The sequence below is a fragment of the Oncorhynchus tshawytscha genome, linkage group LG24 (genome assembly GCF_018296145.1).
Source record: "Oncorhynchus tshawytscha isolate Ot180627B linkage group LG24, Otsh_v2.0, whole genome shotgun sequence".
Taxonomy (NCBI): Eukaryota; Metazoa; Chordata; class Actinopteri; order Salmoniformes; family Salmonidae; genus Oncorhynchus; species Oncorhynchus tshawytscha.
Genome location: NC_056452.1, coordinates 32013027 through 32028520, shown reverse-complemented (window position 1 = coordinate 32028520; position 15494 = coordinate 32013027). Strand labels below are relative to the sequence as shown.

At 40.2% G+C, this 15494-nt stretch overlaps 1 protein-coding gene across 2 annotated transcripts; it reads right to left on the bottom strand.

The window, feature by feature from the left end:
• Nucleotides 1-569: 569 nt before the first annotated feature.
• Nucleotides 570-12878, bottom strand: pkz (protein kinase containing Z-DNA binding domains). 2 transcript variants are annotated; one of them, XM_042305683.1, is made up of 11 exons: nucleotides 12661-12878; nucleotides 10753-11263; nucleotides 10131-10172; nucleotides 9364-9483; nucleotides 7337-7450; nucleotides 7077-7229; nucleotides 6795-6972; nucleotides 6540-6680; nucleotides 6241-6342; nucleotides 2742-2804; nucleotides 570-2641 (listed from the first exon to the last, which is right to left on the bottom strand). In XM_042305683.1, the coding sequence occupies exons 2-11, from the start codon at nucleotides 11256-11258 to the stop codon at nucleotides 2516-2518; spliced, it is 1545 nt and encodes a 514-aa protein (XP_042161617.1). In that variant the 5' UTR covers nucleotides 11259-11263; nucleotides 12661-12878; the 3' UTR covers nucleotides 570-2515. The 2 variants fall into 2 exon arrangements, with proteins under 2 accessions (XP_042161617.1, XP_042161616.1); XM_042305682.1 differs by lacking the exon at nucleotides 12661-12878 and adding an exon at nucleotides 12105-12643.
• Nucleotides 12879-15494: the final 2616 nt, after the last annotated feature.

Sequence of the window (15494 nt, the reverse complement as noted above, 5' to 3'; positions counted from 1 at the left end):
TAAAACCCTCCCTCTAAGTTTCCTTGTCTGTATTTTTACGGCCACGGTGCCATCGACTGTATTTAGACGAGGGCTCTATTTTCGGCTGGCGTTTAAAGCGGCGCAAGTGTCAAACGCACGTTATCTCGTCATGTAAAAACTGGCACAGTGGCATTTACCAGCCCTAATAATAGGTTCGGACATTGAGCTGTTTAATATCAGCTCATTGTGCTCAGATGGGCGGGGGATATTTGAGGTGTGTCCTTAAAATCATGATCCAAAGTGGTCATTTCAGGCTGCGCTGATAGGAATATTCAAGACAAACCACAAGCTGGTTTTAGCGGTTGGTTGTGGCATGGATTTTGACAGCACAAACGCAGCCAATCCAGCCGTGACACACACTGCCCATATCTGCATGGAACAAGAGAAGCCGAATGTGCTTTTGCTGCCTGTCTACTTCCTATTTAGAAACATAAAAATAAAATAAAAATTCCTTCCATTTTGTTTTATTTAATGAAAAACCAAGCCTCCTCTCAACGAAGGCTTTATAATGTCTGTTAATAAAGGGTTTGGCTCCTGAGACCACTTGGAAATAAATATTAAAATCACCAAAGCTTTATTAAATTAACACCAAGTTTGAGAGGAGTAAATCAACAATTTCCTGCATATTATGCAAGGACATGCATATTTGACCAATCACCCACTTTTTTTTTGCATAAAACAGTTAAATCATCGCATTATTATTGCATAAAACAGACCCATCACCGCAGTACAAAAAACAAGGCTCACAATTTCAACCAATCACCGCATTTACCACGTCACCTGGTTGAATCAAGCCACACGTCAACAACTTTCCCCCTCGTCATCGCATTTGTGACAAAATTATTGCATACTGCCATGCAAAATGTCAGAATTGCCGCCGCAAAGTCAATAATTTTTCACCAAATATCACCAACAATCCCCGCAAAATCTTGAAGGGACTGCTAAAAGCTCGAGTCATCCGTATCGCGGAGACTGAATTCACGGTAAACGCTACATACGTCTGATCAATTGGAAGCTGAGACTCACAGCTGTAATCGTTGCCCAAGGTGCTTCTAAAATGTATTGACTCAGGGCTGTGAATTCTTATGTCAATTAGATATTTCATTTTGCAATTTATTAGCAAACATTTCTAGAAACATGTTTTCACTTTGTCATGATGGGGTATTGTGTGTAGATAAAAAAATATTTAATCCATTTTGAATGCAGGCTGTAACGTCGCAGAATATGCTATATGTCAAGGGGTAGGAATACTTTCTGAAAACACTGTAAACTGCCATTTAACAACTAGACCGAGACTGCCCCCATGTGTTACAAAGTATACATCTCTTCTAGACATCGAGGTACGGGCTTTATGGTCTTAATAGTATACAGAAAAAAAAAAAAACTGAACAACATTGGCGTTGGACATTTATTTCATAAGCTCTTTATACAGTATGCGTCTAACATTTCATTCGAAATCACGTTAATTATATATATATTTTTTTTAAAGCACAAGTTGTGAAGATTTGCCACATTTGGAAGAAACCATATGAGTGCCCATCTCCCTGTAACAACATTCAATGTGTTCATTTACTTTTAAATAAACTCCATGATTCTGTCAATGTGCCCTAGTAGAAAGTTTTTTAAAGTAGAAATGATCACAATAAAATGGACATAATTTCAACTCCATGCATGTGATTACTAACCAGATCAGTCGCTCAATACAGTCTTCGTTCACAATCGCTGCTGTCCTTGTCTGTTCCGCAGGCTAGAACTGAGATGGAGAAACCCCACAATTCCCCTTCATCTTTGAACATGCTTCAAAAGATTGTAAAGTTAGGGGAGTTAGTGTCCTTGTCTGTTTTTAAGACTCTGATCGACAACACCGTTTGTGACCAATACAGTTGTTTCTAATCTTCAATTGAATCTTTAACTTGTGACACTTTGTCTTTTGTGTTTATTCTGTATTTTTCTGTCATGTTTTATGGACACGCTGCTATTTCCCTGTTTTGACTTCTTGCCAGGTCGCCCTTGAAAATAGTTTTTTTGACTTAAAAATGTGTCTTACCTGGTTAGAAACATATAATAAGAACACCGTGGGTTCTGCATTAGAAATATGTGGTGGACCCAAACATTTTTCCTACACATAATATTCATATTTACCCTCTATTCCGTGTAATCAACTTTCAAAAAGAAACCGTACAGCAGAAACAAAAGTGAAAAGATAAGTGCCAAAATGTTCCTGAGAAATACAGTATGGTTAAAAAAGGAGATCCCTCCCAGTTCACTGCTTCAGTTGAGGCATGACATCATCACTATGCGCTCTGTCTTGAAGAGAACGTGTCTTCTATCAATTCAAATCAAATGTATTTATAAAGCCCTTCGTACATCAGCTGATATCTCAAAGTGCTGTACAGAAACCCAGCCTAAAACCCCAAACAGCAAGCAATGCAGGTGTTCTATGCAGACATCAGTGTTTTCCCCAAAGCATTTCAAGCCACTACCCTGCAACATTTCATACAGTTTTCTGTTGTAATCCAGTTTGGTTTCCGAGCAGGTCTCTTTTCAGGATCGCAGCAATCTCTTCTGCGTTTTGTCGGTTTGCTGGCGACTCTGACAGCATTTTAGTGATGAGTTTATGCTGCGGCAGAAAACATATGGGACAAAATGAAGATACTGTGTACTCACTCTAAAACAAGTTGTATAGACTGGCAAAACGGACAGCTGTCACCACTCCTTACCTCTAAGATAAACTTCTCACGGAAGTCAGAAGGAAATGTCCTTGTCTGCAGGCTCTGGAACACCTGTGATAACGTGGGGCAAAACTCCAGAGTAAAAAGTGATGCTTTAGAAGTCAATAGCTTCTATAATATAATAGGTTTCCATCCAATAGGCGACAGCTTCTCATGTAAATATTCTACAATCTGCATAAAAACAGCATTTTCCAACCAGAGATGTTTCCATCAAATGTTTCCATCAAATGTACTTGTTTCAGATAAAAGGCTGTGATGACGTAGTGCCCCTAGAAAACACTTTTTACATGATGATAGTGGACAGGGGGGGTTACACGATGATGATAGTGGACAGGGGGGTTACACGATGATGATAGTGGACGGACAGGGGGTTACGCGATGATGATAGTGGACGGACAGGGGGGTTACATGATGATGATAGTAGATGGAGTAGATGGAGGGGGTTATATGATGATGATAGTAGACGGACAGGGGGTTACGATGATGATGATAGTGACAGGGGGTTACGCGATGATGATAGTAGACGGGGGGGTTACACGATGATGATGATGATAGCTGACAGGGGGTTACACGATGATGATGATAGCTGACAGGGGGTTACACGATGATGATGATAGCTGACAGGGGGTTACACGATGATGATGATAGCGGACAGGGGGTTACACGATGATGATGATAGCGGACAGGGGGTTACACGATGATGATGATAGCGGACAGGGGGTTACACGATGATGATGATAGCGGACAGGGGGTTACACGATGATGATGATAGCGGACAGGGGGTTACACGATGATGATGATAGCGGACAGGGGGTTACACGATGATGATGATAGCGGACAGGGGGTTACACGATGATGATGATAGCGGACAGGGGGTTACACGATGATGATGATAGCGGACAGGGGGTTACACGATGATGATGATAGCGGACAGGGGGTTACACGATGATGATGATAGCGGACAGGGGGTTACACGATGATGATGATAGCGGACAGGGGGTTACACGATGATGATGATAGCGGACAGGGGGTTACACGATGATGATGATAGCGGACAGGGGGGTTACACGATGATGATGATAGCGGACAGGGGGGTTACACGATGATGATGATAGCGGACAGGGGGTTACACGATGATGATGATAGCGGACAGGGGGTTACACGATGATGATGATAGCGGACAGGGGGTTACACGATGATGATGATAGCGGACAGGGGGTTACACGATGATGATGATAGCGGACAGGGGGTTACACGATGATGATGATAGCGGACAGGGGGTTACACGATGATGATGATAGCGGACAGGGGGTTACACGATGATGATGATAGCGGACAGGGGGTTACACGATGATGATGATAGCGGACAGGGGGGTTACACGATGATGATGATAGCGGACAGGGGGTTACACGATGATGATGATAGCGGACAGGGGGTTACACGATGATGATGATAGCGGACAGGGGGTTACACGATGATGATGATAGCGGACAGGGGGTTACACGATGATGATGATAGCGGACAGGGGGTTACACGATGATGATGATAGCGGACAGGGGGTTACACGATGATGATGATAGCGGACAGGGGGTTACACGATGATGATGATAGCGGACAGGGGGGTTACACGATGATGACATAGCGGACAGGGGGTTACACGATGATGATGATAGCGGACAGGGGGGTTACACGATGATGATGATAGCGGACAGGGGGTTACACGATGATGATGATAGCGGACGGGGGGTTACACGATGATGATGATAGCGGACAGGGGGTTACACGATGATGATAGCGGACAGGGGGTTACACGATGATGATGATAGCGGACAGGGGGGTTACACGATGATGATAGCGGACGGGGGGTTACACGATGATGATAGCGGACGGGGGGTTACGATGATAGATGACGGGGGGGACACGATGATAGCGGGGGTTACACGATGATGATAGCGGATACGATGATGATAGCGGACAGGGGGTTACACGATGATGATAGCGGACAGGGGGGTTACACGATGATGATAGCGGACAGGGGGTTACGATGATGATAGCGATGATGATGATAGCGGACAGGGGGTTACGATGATGATAGCGGACAGGGGGGTTACACGATGATGATAGCGGACAGGGGGTTACACGATGATGATAGCGGACAGGGGGGTTACACGATGATGATAGCGGACAGGGGCGGTTACACGATGATGATAGCGGACAGGGGGGTTACACGATGATGATAGCGGACAGGGGGGTTATACGATGATGATAGCGGACAGGGGGTTATACGATGATGATAGTAGATGGGGGTTATATGATGATGATAGTAGATGGGGGTGATGATGATAGTAGATGGAGGGGGTTATATGATGATGATAATAGATGGAGGGGGTTATATATGATGATGATAGTAGATGGAGGGGTTATATGATGATGATAGTAGATGGAGGGGGTTATATGATGATGATGATAGTAGATGGAGGGGTTATATGATGATGATGATAGTAGATGGAGGGGGTTATATGATGATGATGATAGTAGATGGAGGGGTTATATGATGATGATGATAGTAGATGGGGGTTATATGATGATGATGATAGTAGATGGGGGATTATATTATGATGATAGCGGACGGGGGTTATATGATGATGATAGCGGACGGGGGGTTATATGATGATGATAGTAGATGGAGGGGTTATATGATGATGTTAGTAGATGGAGGGGGTTATATGATGATAGTAGATGGAGGGGTTATATGATGATAGTAGATGTAGGGGTTATATGATGATAGTAGATGGAGGGGGTTATATGATGATAGTAGATGGAGGGGTTATATGATGATGATGATAGTAGATGGAGGGGGTTATATGATGATGATGATAGTAGATGGAGGGGGTTATATGATGATGATAGTAGATGGGGGTTATATGATGATAGTAGATGGAGGGGGTTATATGATGATAGTAGATGGAGGGGTTATATGATGATAGTAGATGGAGGGGGTTATATGATGATAGTAGATGGAGGGGGTTATATGATGATGATGATAGTAGATGGAGGGGTTATATGATGATGATGATAGTAGATGGAGGGGGTTATATGATGATGATAGTAGATGGAGGGGTTATATGATGATGATAGTGGACCGCAATGATTGTCCAGTGAGAAGATTTTGGGCATGGTTAAAAATGGTCAGAACCAGATGTGAAAGCTACTGGGTGGTGTTTAACATGACGCAGAACCAGATGTTAAAGCTACTGGGTGGTGTTTAACATGACACAGAACCAGATGTGAAAGCTACTGGGTGGTGTTTAACATGACACAGAACCAGATGTGAAAGCTACTGGGTGGTGTTTAACATGACGCAGAACCAGATGTGAAAGCTACTGGGTGGTGTTTAACATGACACAGAACCAGATGTGAAAGCTACTGGGTGGTGTTTAACATGACACAGAACCAGATGTGAATGCTACTGGGCAGTGTGCTCACCTTGATCTTCTCTGAGACAGTGGACATGTGCCACAGGAGTTCAAACCATATCAGTCCCAGAGAGAATATATCCGTTTTCTCATCATATTTCCCCCCAGTCTTCTGGAAATACAAAAGTAATTTATGGTTTGGGAGAGAATAACTAAATAGGAGTTCTTATGGACCTGATCAGACGAAACTCCTTATCTCCACGTTGTCTCCCTTTTGTTACGGGCTTTGAGCCGGTTCGTGACACTAGACCAAGGATCAATTTGTTGAGCTGAAAATATTATTCTTTGGCAAAACAAAAACTCCATTACCTGCTCAGGGCTCATGTAAAATGGTGTTCCTTTGTTGACAGTCCTGTACATTGATGCTCCACTCAGAGTGGTGATCGTGGTCACAAGACCAAAGTCTCCAATCTTCACCATGCCATCACTTCCAAACAATATGTTCTCTGGCTAAAAAAAAAAAAAGGTATCACATTTATTAGGTGTCATTTCTCCATAAATGTCATAAATAATGTGGTTAAACTTGGCATCTGAAAATACAGGAAGACAGATTCTCACAAATACCTTTAAGTCTCTGTGAATAAGTCCTTCAGAGTGGATGTAATCCACTCCACAAACTATTTGCTGAAATATTCCATGTGCCTTGTCCTTCGTTCTAACATTATTTTTGCTAATCCAGTCCTTCAGCGTCCCTCCCTCACAGAACTCCATCTGAATGAACAAACAAGGCCAGTCTCCATTTCTGAAATAAAATAAAAACAGACAAATACAGAAGTCAAGAAACTTTCTCAGGGACATTCTGTCAACTGAATTGATAAATGAACACATAACGGTAAAGTGATTCACCTTGAGCTGGAATCGGTCATCGAGTGGTTTGCTTGGTCTTCGCTGGCTGTTTCAGAAAGGTCTAAATCTGATTGCTTTGTTACATGTGTAGATCCATCTCCCTGGTCTGAATAATTGTCAGAGTCTTCTGAGATTTTAGACTGGACCGATGACCTAAGAGTTGAACACAATAATATGTTCCAGAATGTAACATTTTTGATGATCACAAATGAACTAATCTACATGGCAAAATTAGACTTAATAATACTGTCGTTACTAACTCTGTGCTGTAGCCCCCATCGACCCAATTGGCATCCTCAGGCCAAGTCGTATAGTAGCGAACAATGTTCGAATGTTCCAAGGTAGCCAGTGCTTTCACTTCACGATTTGCTTCTCTGTAAGAGAAAGGATCATAATTACAACATGTAAATAAACAGCTGATAGTTGCTAATTAGCATCAACGATAGCATACAGAAGACACACAACAAGGTAAGAGGGATGGATACACACTATTCATAACACGTTTAGGGGGAACAGAATGGGGACAGTAATGTCTTAGCCAATGACTGTATATATGAATGGACAAAGCCATTGATCTCGTGACACCATTCATTCCTATGTGAAAACTCAATGGAGCCAAATCCGTGTTTGAATACCCATGTTAACATACTCAATTTTTTTTTTGTTAAGCTAAGAATGATGGGAATAGTCAAGACAATAAACGTTGGGTAGTTAGATAGTCAAGTCAATAAACGTTGGGTAGTTAGATAGTCAAGTCAATAAACGTTGGGTAGTTAGATAGTCAAGACAATAAACGTTGGGTAGTTAGATAGTCAAGACAATAAACGTTGGGTAGTTAGATAGTCAAGACAATAAACGTTGGGTAGTTAGATAGTCAAGACAATAAACGTTGGGTAGTTAGTCAAGACAATAAACGTTGGGTAGTTAGATAGTCAAGTCAATAAACGTTGGGTAGTTAGACTATAGCTAATATACTGTCAGGTTTGATGCATAACTACTAACGTTAGGTAGTTAGCTAACATACCGACACATACTGCTGTAATGATATGCTATGTGGTTCGTAAGGACAGCGTAGCTAACAAATTGTCAGCCAACATAACGTGTAACTTATTTGAAAAGTAATTAATTTATTACATTGCTCAACATTTTCTTAACATGTGTCATAATTAGTTAAACCAAAGGATTTGTATCGGCTCTCGTTGTACTTCGGCTGCATATTTTCCGCCATCTTCTCCAAATCTGAAAACGATGTGAAGCCATGACCATTTCCTGAAGAATTGCATTATGGGCCCTAAAGTACAGAAATAGTGTCCCCTGCTTGTATACTTCATATTTTGGCGAATTTAGTAACTTTTGGCATACTCACTACATCCATACTATGACCAATAAGCATACTATATACTCAATTCACATCACAAATAGAACAGTTAGTATGAGTATTTGAACACAGTTCATATGAAAACATTGCATCTCGCGGAAACATAACATGTAGATTGCGCTACTCCTGGAAGTGACGTTGAAGGCTGGCTCAGTGCTGCCCCCTCTCATTGAGTAAATCATGTTGAAGGCCGACCGAGGTACTGCAGGCTGCCATTAGACATAACATGCAGGCTGGCTCAGTGCTGCCCCCTCTCATTGAGTAAATCATGTTGAAGGCCGACCGAGGTACTGCAGGCTGCCATTAGACATAACATGCAGGCTGGCTCAGTGCTGCCCCCTCTCATTGAGTAAATCATGTTGAAGGCCGACCGAGGTACTGCAGGCTGCCATTAGACATAACATGCAGGCTGGCTCAGTGCTGCCCCCTCTCATTGAGTAAATCATGTTGAAGGCCGACCGAGGTACAGCAGGCTGCCATTAGACATAACATGCAGGCTGGCTCAGTGCTGCCCCCTCTCATTGAGTAAATCATGTTGAAGGCCGACCGAGGTACTGCAGGCTGCCATTAGACATAACATGCAGGCTGGCTCAGTGCTGCCCCCTCTCATTGAGTAAATCATGTTGAAGGCCGACCGAGGTACTGCAGGCTGCCATTAGCAACTGAACTAACCAAATAACTTCTTCTGTGTGTGATTTGAAAATAAATCGGTTCAAGGACATCTGGTGTATTAGAAGCAACTTTTGGTAAACATAATTGTCTTTGATTTATGTTTTTTCAAGGTTTCCACATAGATTATCCATTTGATTTGACTATAACGGAGAGCCTGTTTTCCAGCTGCAGTACCATGGTCGGCCTTGAACTTCGTGGCTTCAATGAGAGGGGGCCGTCGTTCTCCTCTGGTCTTACCCCATATTCTTCACAATCTTCACAGCGTACGTTTTTCCATCCAATTTGTGCTGGGCTTTAGTGACACACCCAAAGCCTCCTGCACCCAGAACACTCAATAATTTGAAATCTTTGGAAAACCTGAAATCAAAACATAATTCAGATGTTGAGTATTTTAATAGTAAGTAATAATAGGGTATGGTGATTTTTTTAACCATTTTATCTTTATTTAACTAGGCAAGTCAGTTAAGAACAAATATTTATTTTCATTGACTGCCTGGGAACAGGGGCAGAACGACAGATTTGTACCTTGTCAGCTCGGGATTTGAACTTGCAACCTTTAGGTTCCTAGCCCAACGCTCTAACCACGAGGCTACCCTGCCGCCCCTAAAGTGTTAATAGTGATGGTAGCCTGTGGTGAATGTTTTAATAGTGAGGGTAGACTGTGGTGAATGTTTTAATAGTGAGGGTAGACTGTGGTGAATGTTTTAATAGTGAGGGTAGACTATGGTAAATGTTTTAATAGGGAGGGTAGACTGTGGTGAATGTTTTAATAGGGAGGGTAGACTATGGTGAATGTTTTAATAGTGAGGGTAGACTATGGTGAATGTTTTAATAGGGAGGGTAGCTTGTGGTGAGTGTTTTAATAGTGAGGGTAGACTGTGGTGAGTGTTTTAATAGGGAGGGTAGACTGTGAGGTAATATGTGTTTTCTCCATTTCTTCACAGGCAAAGAAATTGGTCAGGTTGGTTACCTAGGAACAGTTTGATTAATAAAGAGTGGTCTACCTGGAACGTTCAGTCAGTCTGATGGAAATATCTTGATCATAACTGGAGAGGGAGAGACAGAGAACACTTTCTAAGTCACCCAAATATATATATCAATTAGAAACTCCTTCCCCAAATATATATATCAATTAGAAACTCCTTCCCCAAATATATATATATCAATTAGAAACTCCTTCCCCAAATATATATATCAATTAGAAACTCCTTCCCCAAATATATATATATCAATTAGAAACTCCTTCCCCAAATATATATATATCAATTAGAAACTCCTTCCCCAAATATATATATCAATTAGAAACTCCTTCCCCAAATTCAAAATGAAAAGTTTAACATTCAAAGAACAATGTAACTAAAATAAACTTTATAATTTTTGAAAGGTCTGATGTTATAGAGTTGGCAGCACAGTAAATCACAGCTTGCCACTAGCTTAGGGAGGAAACATCATGTACTATTTCATATATTAAAGTAATAGAATATATAAGTACCTGCAGTCATTTACTATTTTGTTTGTGAAATTGGATACTGAATGTTGAACATTATTACATTTCTGTGTTGGATATCTTTTAGTTTCATTTGTTATATATATTTTTCCCTATGTGTGCCACATTCACAGACTTACCTCTGGTATTCAATAAGCTCTACTCCACAGCTTGCTTCATCCTTCATTTTCCACATTTTCTCTCCCAATTTTTCTGCCTTGCCGCTACTTTGCAGGTCATAAAGATTCTTATTCACAAATTTTCGTGTTTGGCCCAATTCTCTGGCAATTTCTTGCACACTCATCGCTCTTCCATCACTCTGTGACATCAGCACCCTCCTCAGTTCCTCCAATGTGTTGCCAGGGGTCTCAGAAGGACTAGGCACCCGATCTGACTCTGGAACACTCACAGAGACTGACGCCGCCCCTGGTTTCTCCACAGACCAGACTGGTGGTTTGTCTGTGGTTGCATAAAGAAGTCCAGCTTTGTTTAAAGCGTACAGGACACTGTTTACATCCTTGGCCTTCTTCAGTCCAACAGCCTTAGCTATCTGGAGGGCAGTGGATCCTTGTTTCTTCACCTTTAAAAAGTCACATATTCTCTTCTTCAAGGCCGACTGGTCTCCTTGCTGGTTGTCGCAGGACATAGTTACTAGAATGTTGAAGCATGTGAGTAAAGGAAACAATGACAGACTTTAGCCAGTTGATGTTCAAAGTTAAAAGTTACAATTATGAAATCATTGTCATATACTGATGGAAGTTAGCCTGTTGGAACCAGCCTGATTGCTGCGTCAACTTAAGGGATACTTAGAGATTTTGGCAATGAAGCCCTTTAACTACTTCCCCAGAGTCTGGTGAACTCATGGTTACCATTTTTATGATTATGCATCCAGTATGAAGGACGTTATAGGTAGTTTCACAAGCCAATGCTAACTAGCGTTAGCACAAAGACTGGAAGTCTATAGTATCTACTAGCAAGCTAGAAGTTACCATATACAACCAGTCATTGCGCTAACGCTAGTTAGCAACTTCCTCCAAACTGCACACAGATATACAAATGATATCTACGAGTTCATCTGACTCAAAGGAAGTAGATAAAGGGCTTCATTGCCAAAATCCTGAATGAAATAGAATGTTGAATGCAGCAATCAGGCTGGTTCCACCAATCAGTATGTTGGAAACCTCTGAGCATAAAGAACACAGTTCATGCTTTTCAACCATAAATAATACAAACTGCTGAAACGCAGCTATTCGTTAAACAAGCTATTACTAATACAAACAGATATATACAGTTAAATGTATCTATTAATGTAATCAGTGTGAAACATGATGAATACTTGAGCAGTATTTCTAAAATGGTCTCATAACTAACATATAGTTGCTAACCTATATGATCCCTCATGGTCACCTGGTAAGTTCGTATTTCATATGAATAAACAGATTTGAACTTTACATTTATAGAAATACTAGGTCTATGTCGGATTTCGTCTTACCTTCCAGGTGACGAGATAGATGACTCGCGAGTGTTTTCTCTAGATGGGATCCAGCTTTTGTCAATTCAGGTCAAAAGCATTTATTTATTTTTGCATTTTAGCTAACCCTTTCCTAATATTTTCCTAATTCTCCTAACCTGTCACTCCTAACCTGCTGCGTCAATTCTCCTAAACCTGCTTCAAAAAGTCAATTCTGACAAAAACGTAACCCTTCGAACCATTACCCTTCTTTTGTAGTTCTACAACCCGGAAATGAGTTACGTCTGATTCGTTCAGCCATCCCTATGGCGAAAATGAATGTGGAGAGAATAGGGTTTAGGAATAAACGCCGAAAATAAGGTCCGAGGTTAACACAGGTTTTGGAGATTTTAGACTTATTTTTGTATATGAGATAATAGGAGTCAGCTAACATGACCTTTATGAATTATGAAGCCTTTATGTGCTTTAAACAAATCATATACATTCTTCAAAAGTCACAAAAAAATACGTTAATTGATGAAGATTATTCCACAGAGCAAAACGTATAAAATCTTCTAAGCCTGTGTTTAACACATACCCAACTTATTTTCGTCGTTTATCCAAAAGCGCCATTCATTTTCTCCATAAAATCTGTCCAAAGAACCATGCAAGAGTTAGTGCCTACAAAAAGACGCCATTACTATTTCTCTGTAGTGTCCTGTAGACAATTTAGTTTTCGATTCGCCTGAAAACAGTACTGAAACTGATATGAGTGTCAGCCTGTGATTAGCCTGAACAGCTGATAGTGGTCGGTAAGACCATAAAAATAAAGGCAAATAGCGCCACCTAGCGGCTGTTCAGGCTACCTGTTACTCAGCCACGATGTCTGTCAATTATTGAAAACGATTCTGGTTTTATTTTAGGCAAATGTCCACTGTTATTACTTAGGTTTTGTCTATTTTGAGTGAAATGAAATGCCTGACTAACACATGTATTCTTATCAAACAGGGCTACCTGCTTTTCACAATACCCCAAATCCAGAACACATACAGTATTATATAGAGCTGTTATTACATCAAACTCACTTCCATCTCATATTGCTCAAATAAACAGCAAACCTGGTTTCAAAAAGTCTGTATCATCTCATGTTTCATGTGGACCCCATGTAGAGTAACTACTGCTTTCACAACAGCTAATGGGGATCCTAATAAAATACCAATATTTATTCAGTTCATGAGATGTATTTCTCAAAGCCCATCTAATCAACAGTATAAATCTGAAACATTCATAACATTCCTGTCCATTTAAGAAGAGCACATCGTGTATTACTTCCTGTTGATCTGCTGTATCTATCTATACCCATAGTTGTTAAAAACGTCCTGTTAATCTGCTTTATCTATCTATACCCATAGTTGTTAATAACTTCCTGTTAATCTGCTTTATCTATCTATACCCATAGTTGTTAATAACTTCCTGTTAATCTGCTTTATCTATCTATACCCATAGTTGTTAATAACTTCCTGTTAATCTGCTTTATCTATCTATACCCGTAGTTGTTAATAACTTCCTGTTAATCTGCTTTATCTATCTATACCCATAGTTGTTAATAACTTCCTGTTAATCTGCTTTATCTATCTATACCCATAGTTGTTAATAACTTCCTGTTAATCTGCTTTATCTATCTATACCCATAGTTGTTAATAACTTCCTGTTAATCTGCTTTATCTATCTATACCCATAGTTGTTAATAACTTCCTGTTAATCTGCTTTATCTATCTATACCCATAGTTGTTAATAACTTCCTGTTAATCTGCTTTATCTATCTATACCCATAGTTGTTAATAACTTCCTGTTAATCTGCTTTATCTATCTATACCCGTAGTTGTTAATAACTTCCTGTTAATCTGCTTTATCTATCTATACCCGTAGTTGTTAATAACTTCCTGTTAATCTGCTTTATCTATCTATACCCATAGTTGTTAATAACTTCCTGTTAATCTGCTTTATCTATCTATACCCATAGTTGTTAATAACTTCCTGTTAATCTGCTTTATCTATCTATACCCATAGTTGTTAATAACTTCCTGTTAATCTGCTTTATCTATCTATACCCATAGTTGTTAATAACTTCCTGTTAATCTGCTTTATCTATCTATACCCATAGTTGTTAATAACTTCCTGTTAATCTGCTTTATCTATCTATACCCGTAGTTGTTAATAACTTCCTGTTAATCTGCTTTATCTATCTATACCCGTAGTTGTTAATAACTTCCTGTTAATCTGCTTTATCTATCTATACCCGTAGTTGTTAATAACTTCCTGTTAATCTGCTTTATCTATCTATACCCGTAGTTGTTAATAACTTCCTGTTAATCTGCTTTATCTATCTATACCCATAGTTGTTAATAACTTCCTGTTAATCTGCTTTATCTATCTATACCCATAGTTGTTAATAACTTCATGTTGCATATGGGTTTCGTGGAATGATGTTCAGTTCAGTATCTTTATGCCTCATACCGTAGCCTACATAACATACCGTAGTCTACATAACATACCGTAGCCTACATAACATACCGTAGTCTACATAACATACCGTAGTCTACATAACATACCGTAGCCTACAGTACATAACATACCGTAGTCTACATAACATACCGTAGTCTACATAACATACAGTAGTCTACATAACATACCGTAGTCTACATAACATACCGTAGTCTACATAACATACCGTAGTCTACATAACATACAGTAGTCTACATAACATACAGTAGTCTACATAACATACCGTAGCCTACAGTACATAACATACCGTAGCCTACAGTACATAACATACCGTAGTCTACATAACATACCGTAGCCTACAGTACATAACATACCGTAGTCTACATAACATACAGTAGTCTACATAACATACCGTAGCCTACGGTACATACCGTAGCCTACAGTACATACCGTAGTCTACATAACATACCGTAGCCTACAGTACATAACATACCGTAGCCTACAGTACATAACATACCGTAGCTTACAGTACATAACATACCGTAGCTTACAGTACATAACATACCGTAGCTTACAGTACATAACATACCGTAGCTTACAGTACATAACATACCATAGGCTACATACCATACCGTAGTCTACAGTACATAACATACCGTAGCCTACAGTACATAACATACCGCAGCTTATAGTACAAACCGTACCTTACAGTACATAACATACCGTAGGCTACATACCATACCGTAGTCTACAGTACATAACATACCGTAGCCTACAGCACATAACATAACATACTGCAGCTTATAGTACAAACCGTACCTTACAGTACATAACATACCGTAGTCTACATAACATACCGTAGTCTACAGTACATAACATACCGTAGTCTACATAACATACCGTAGCTTACAGTACATAACATACCGT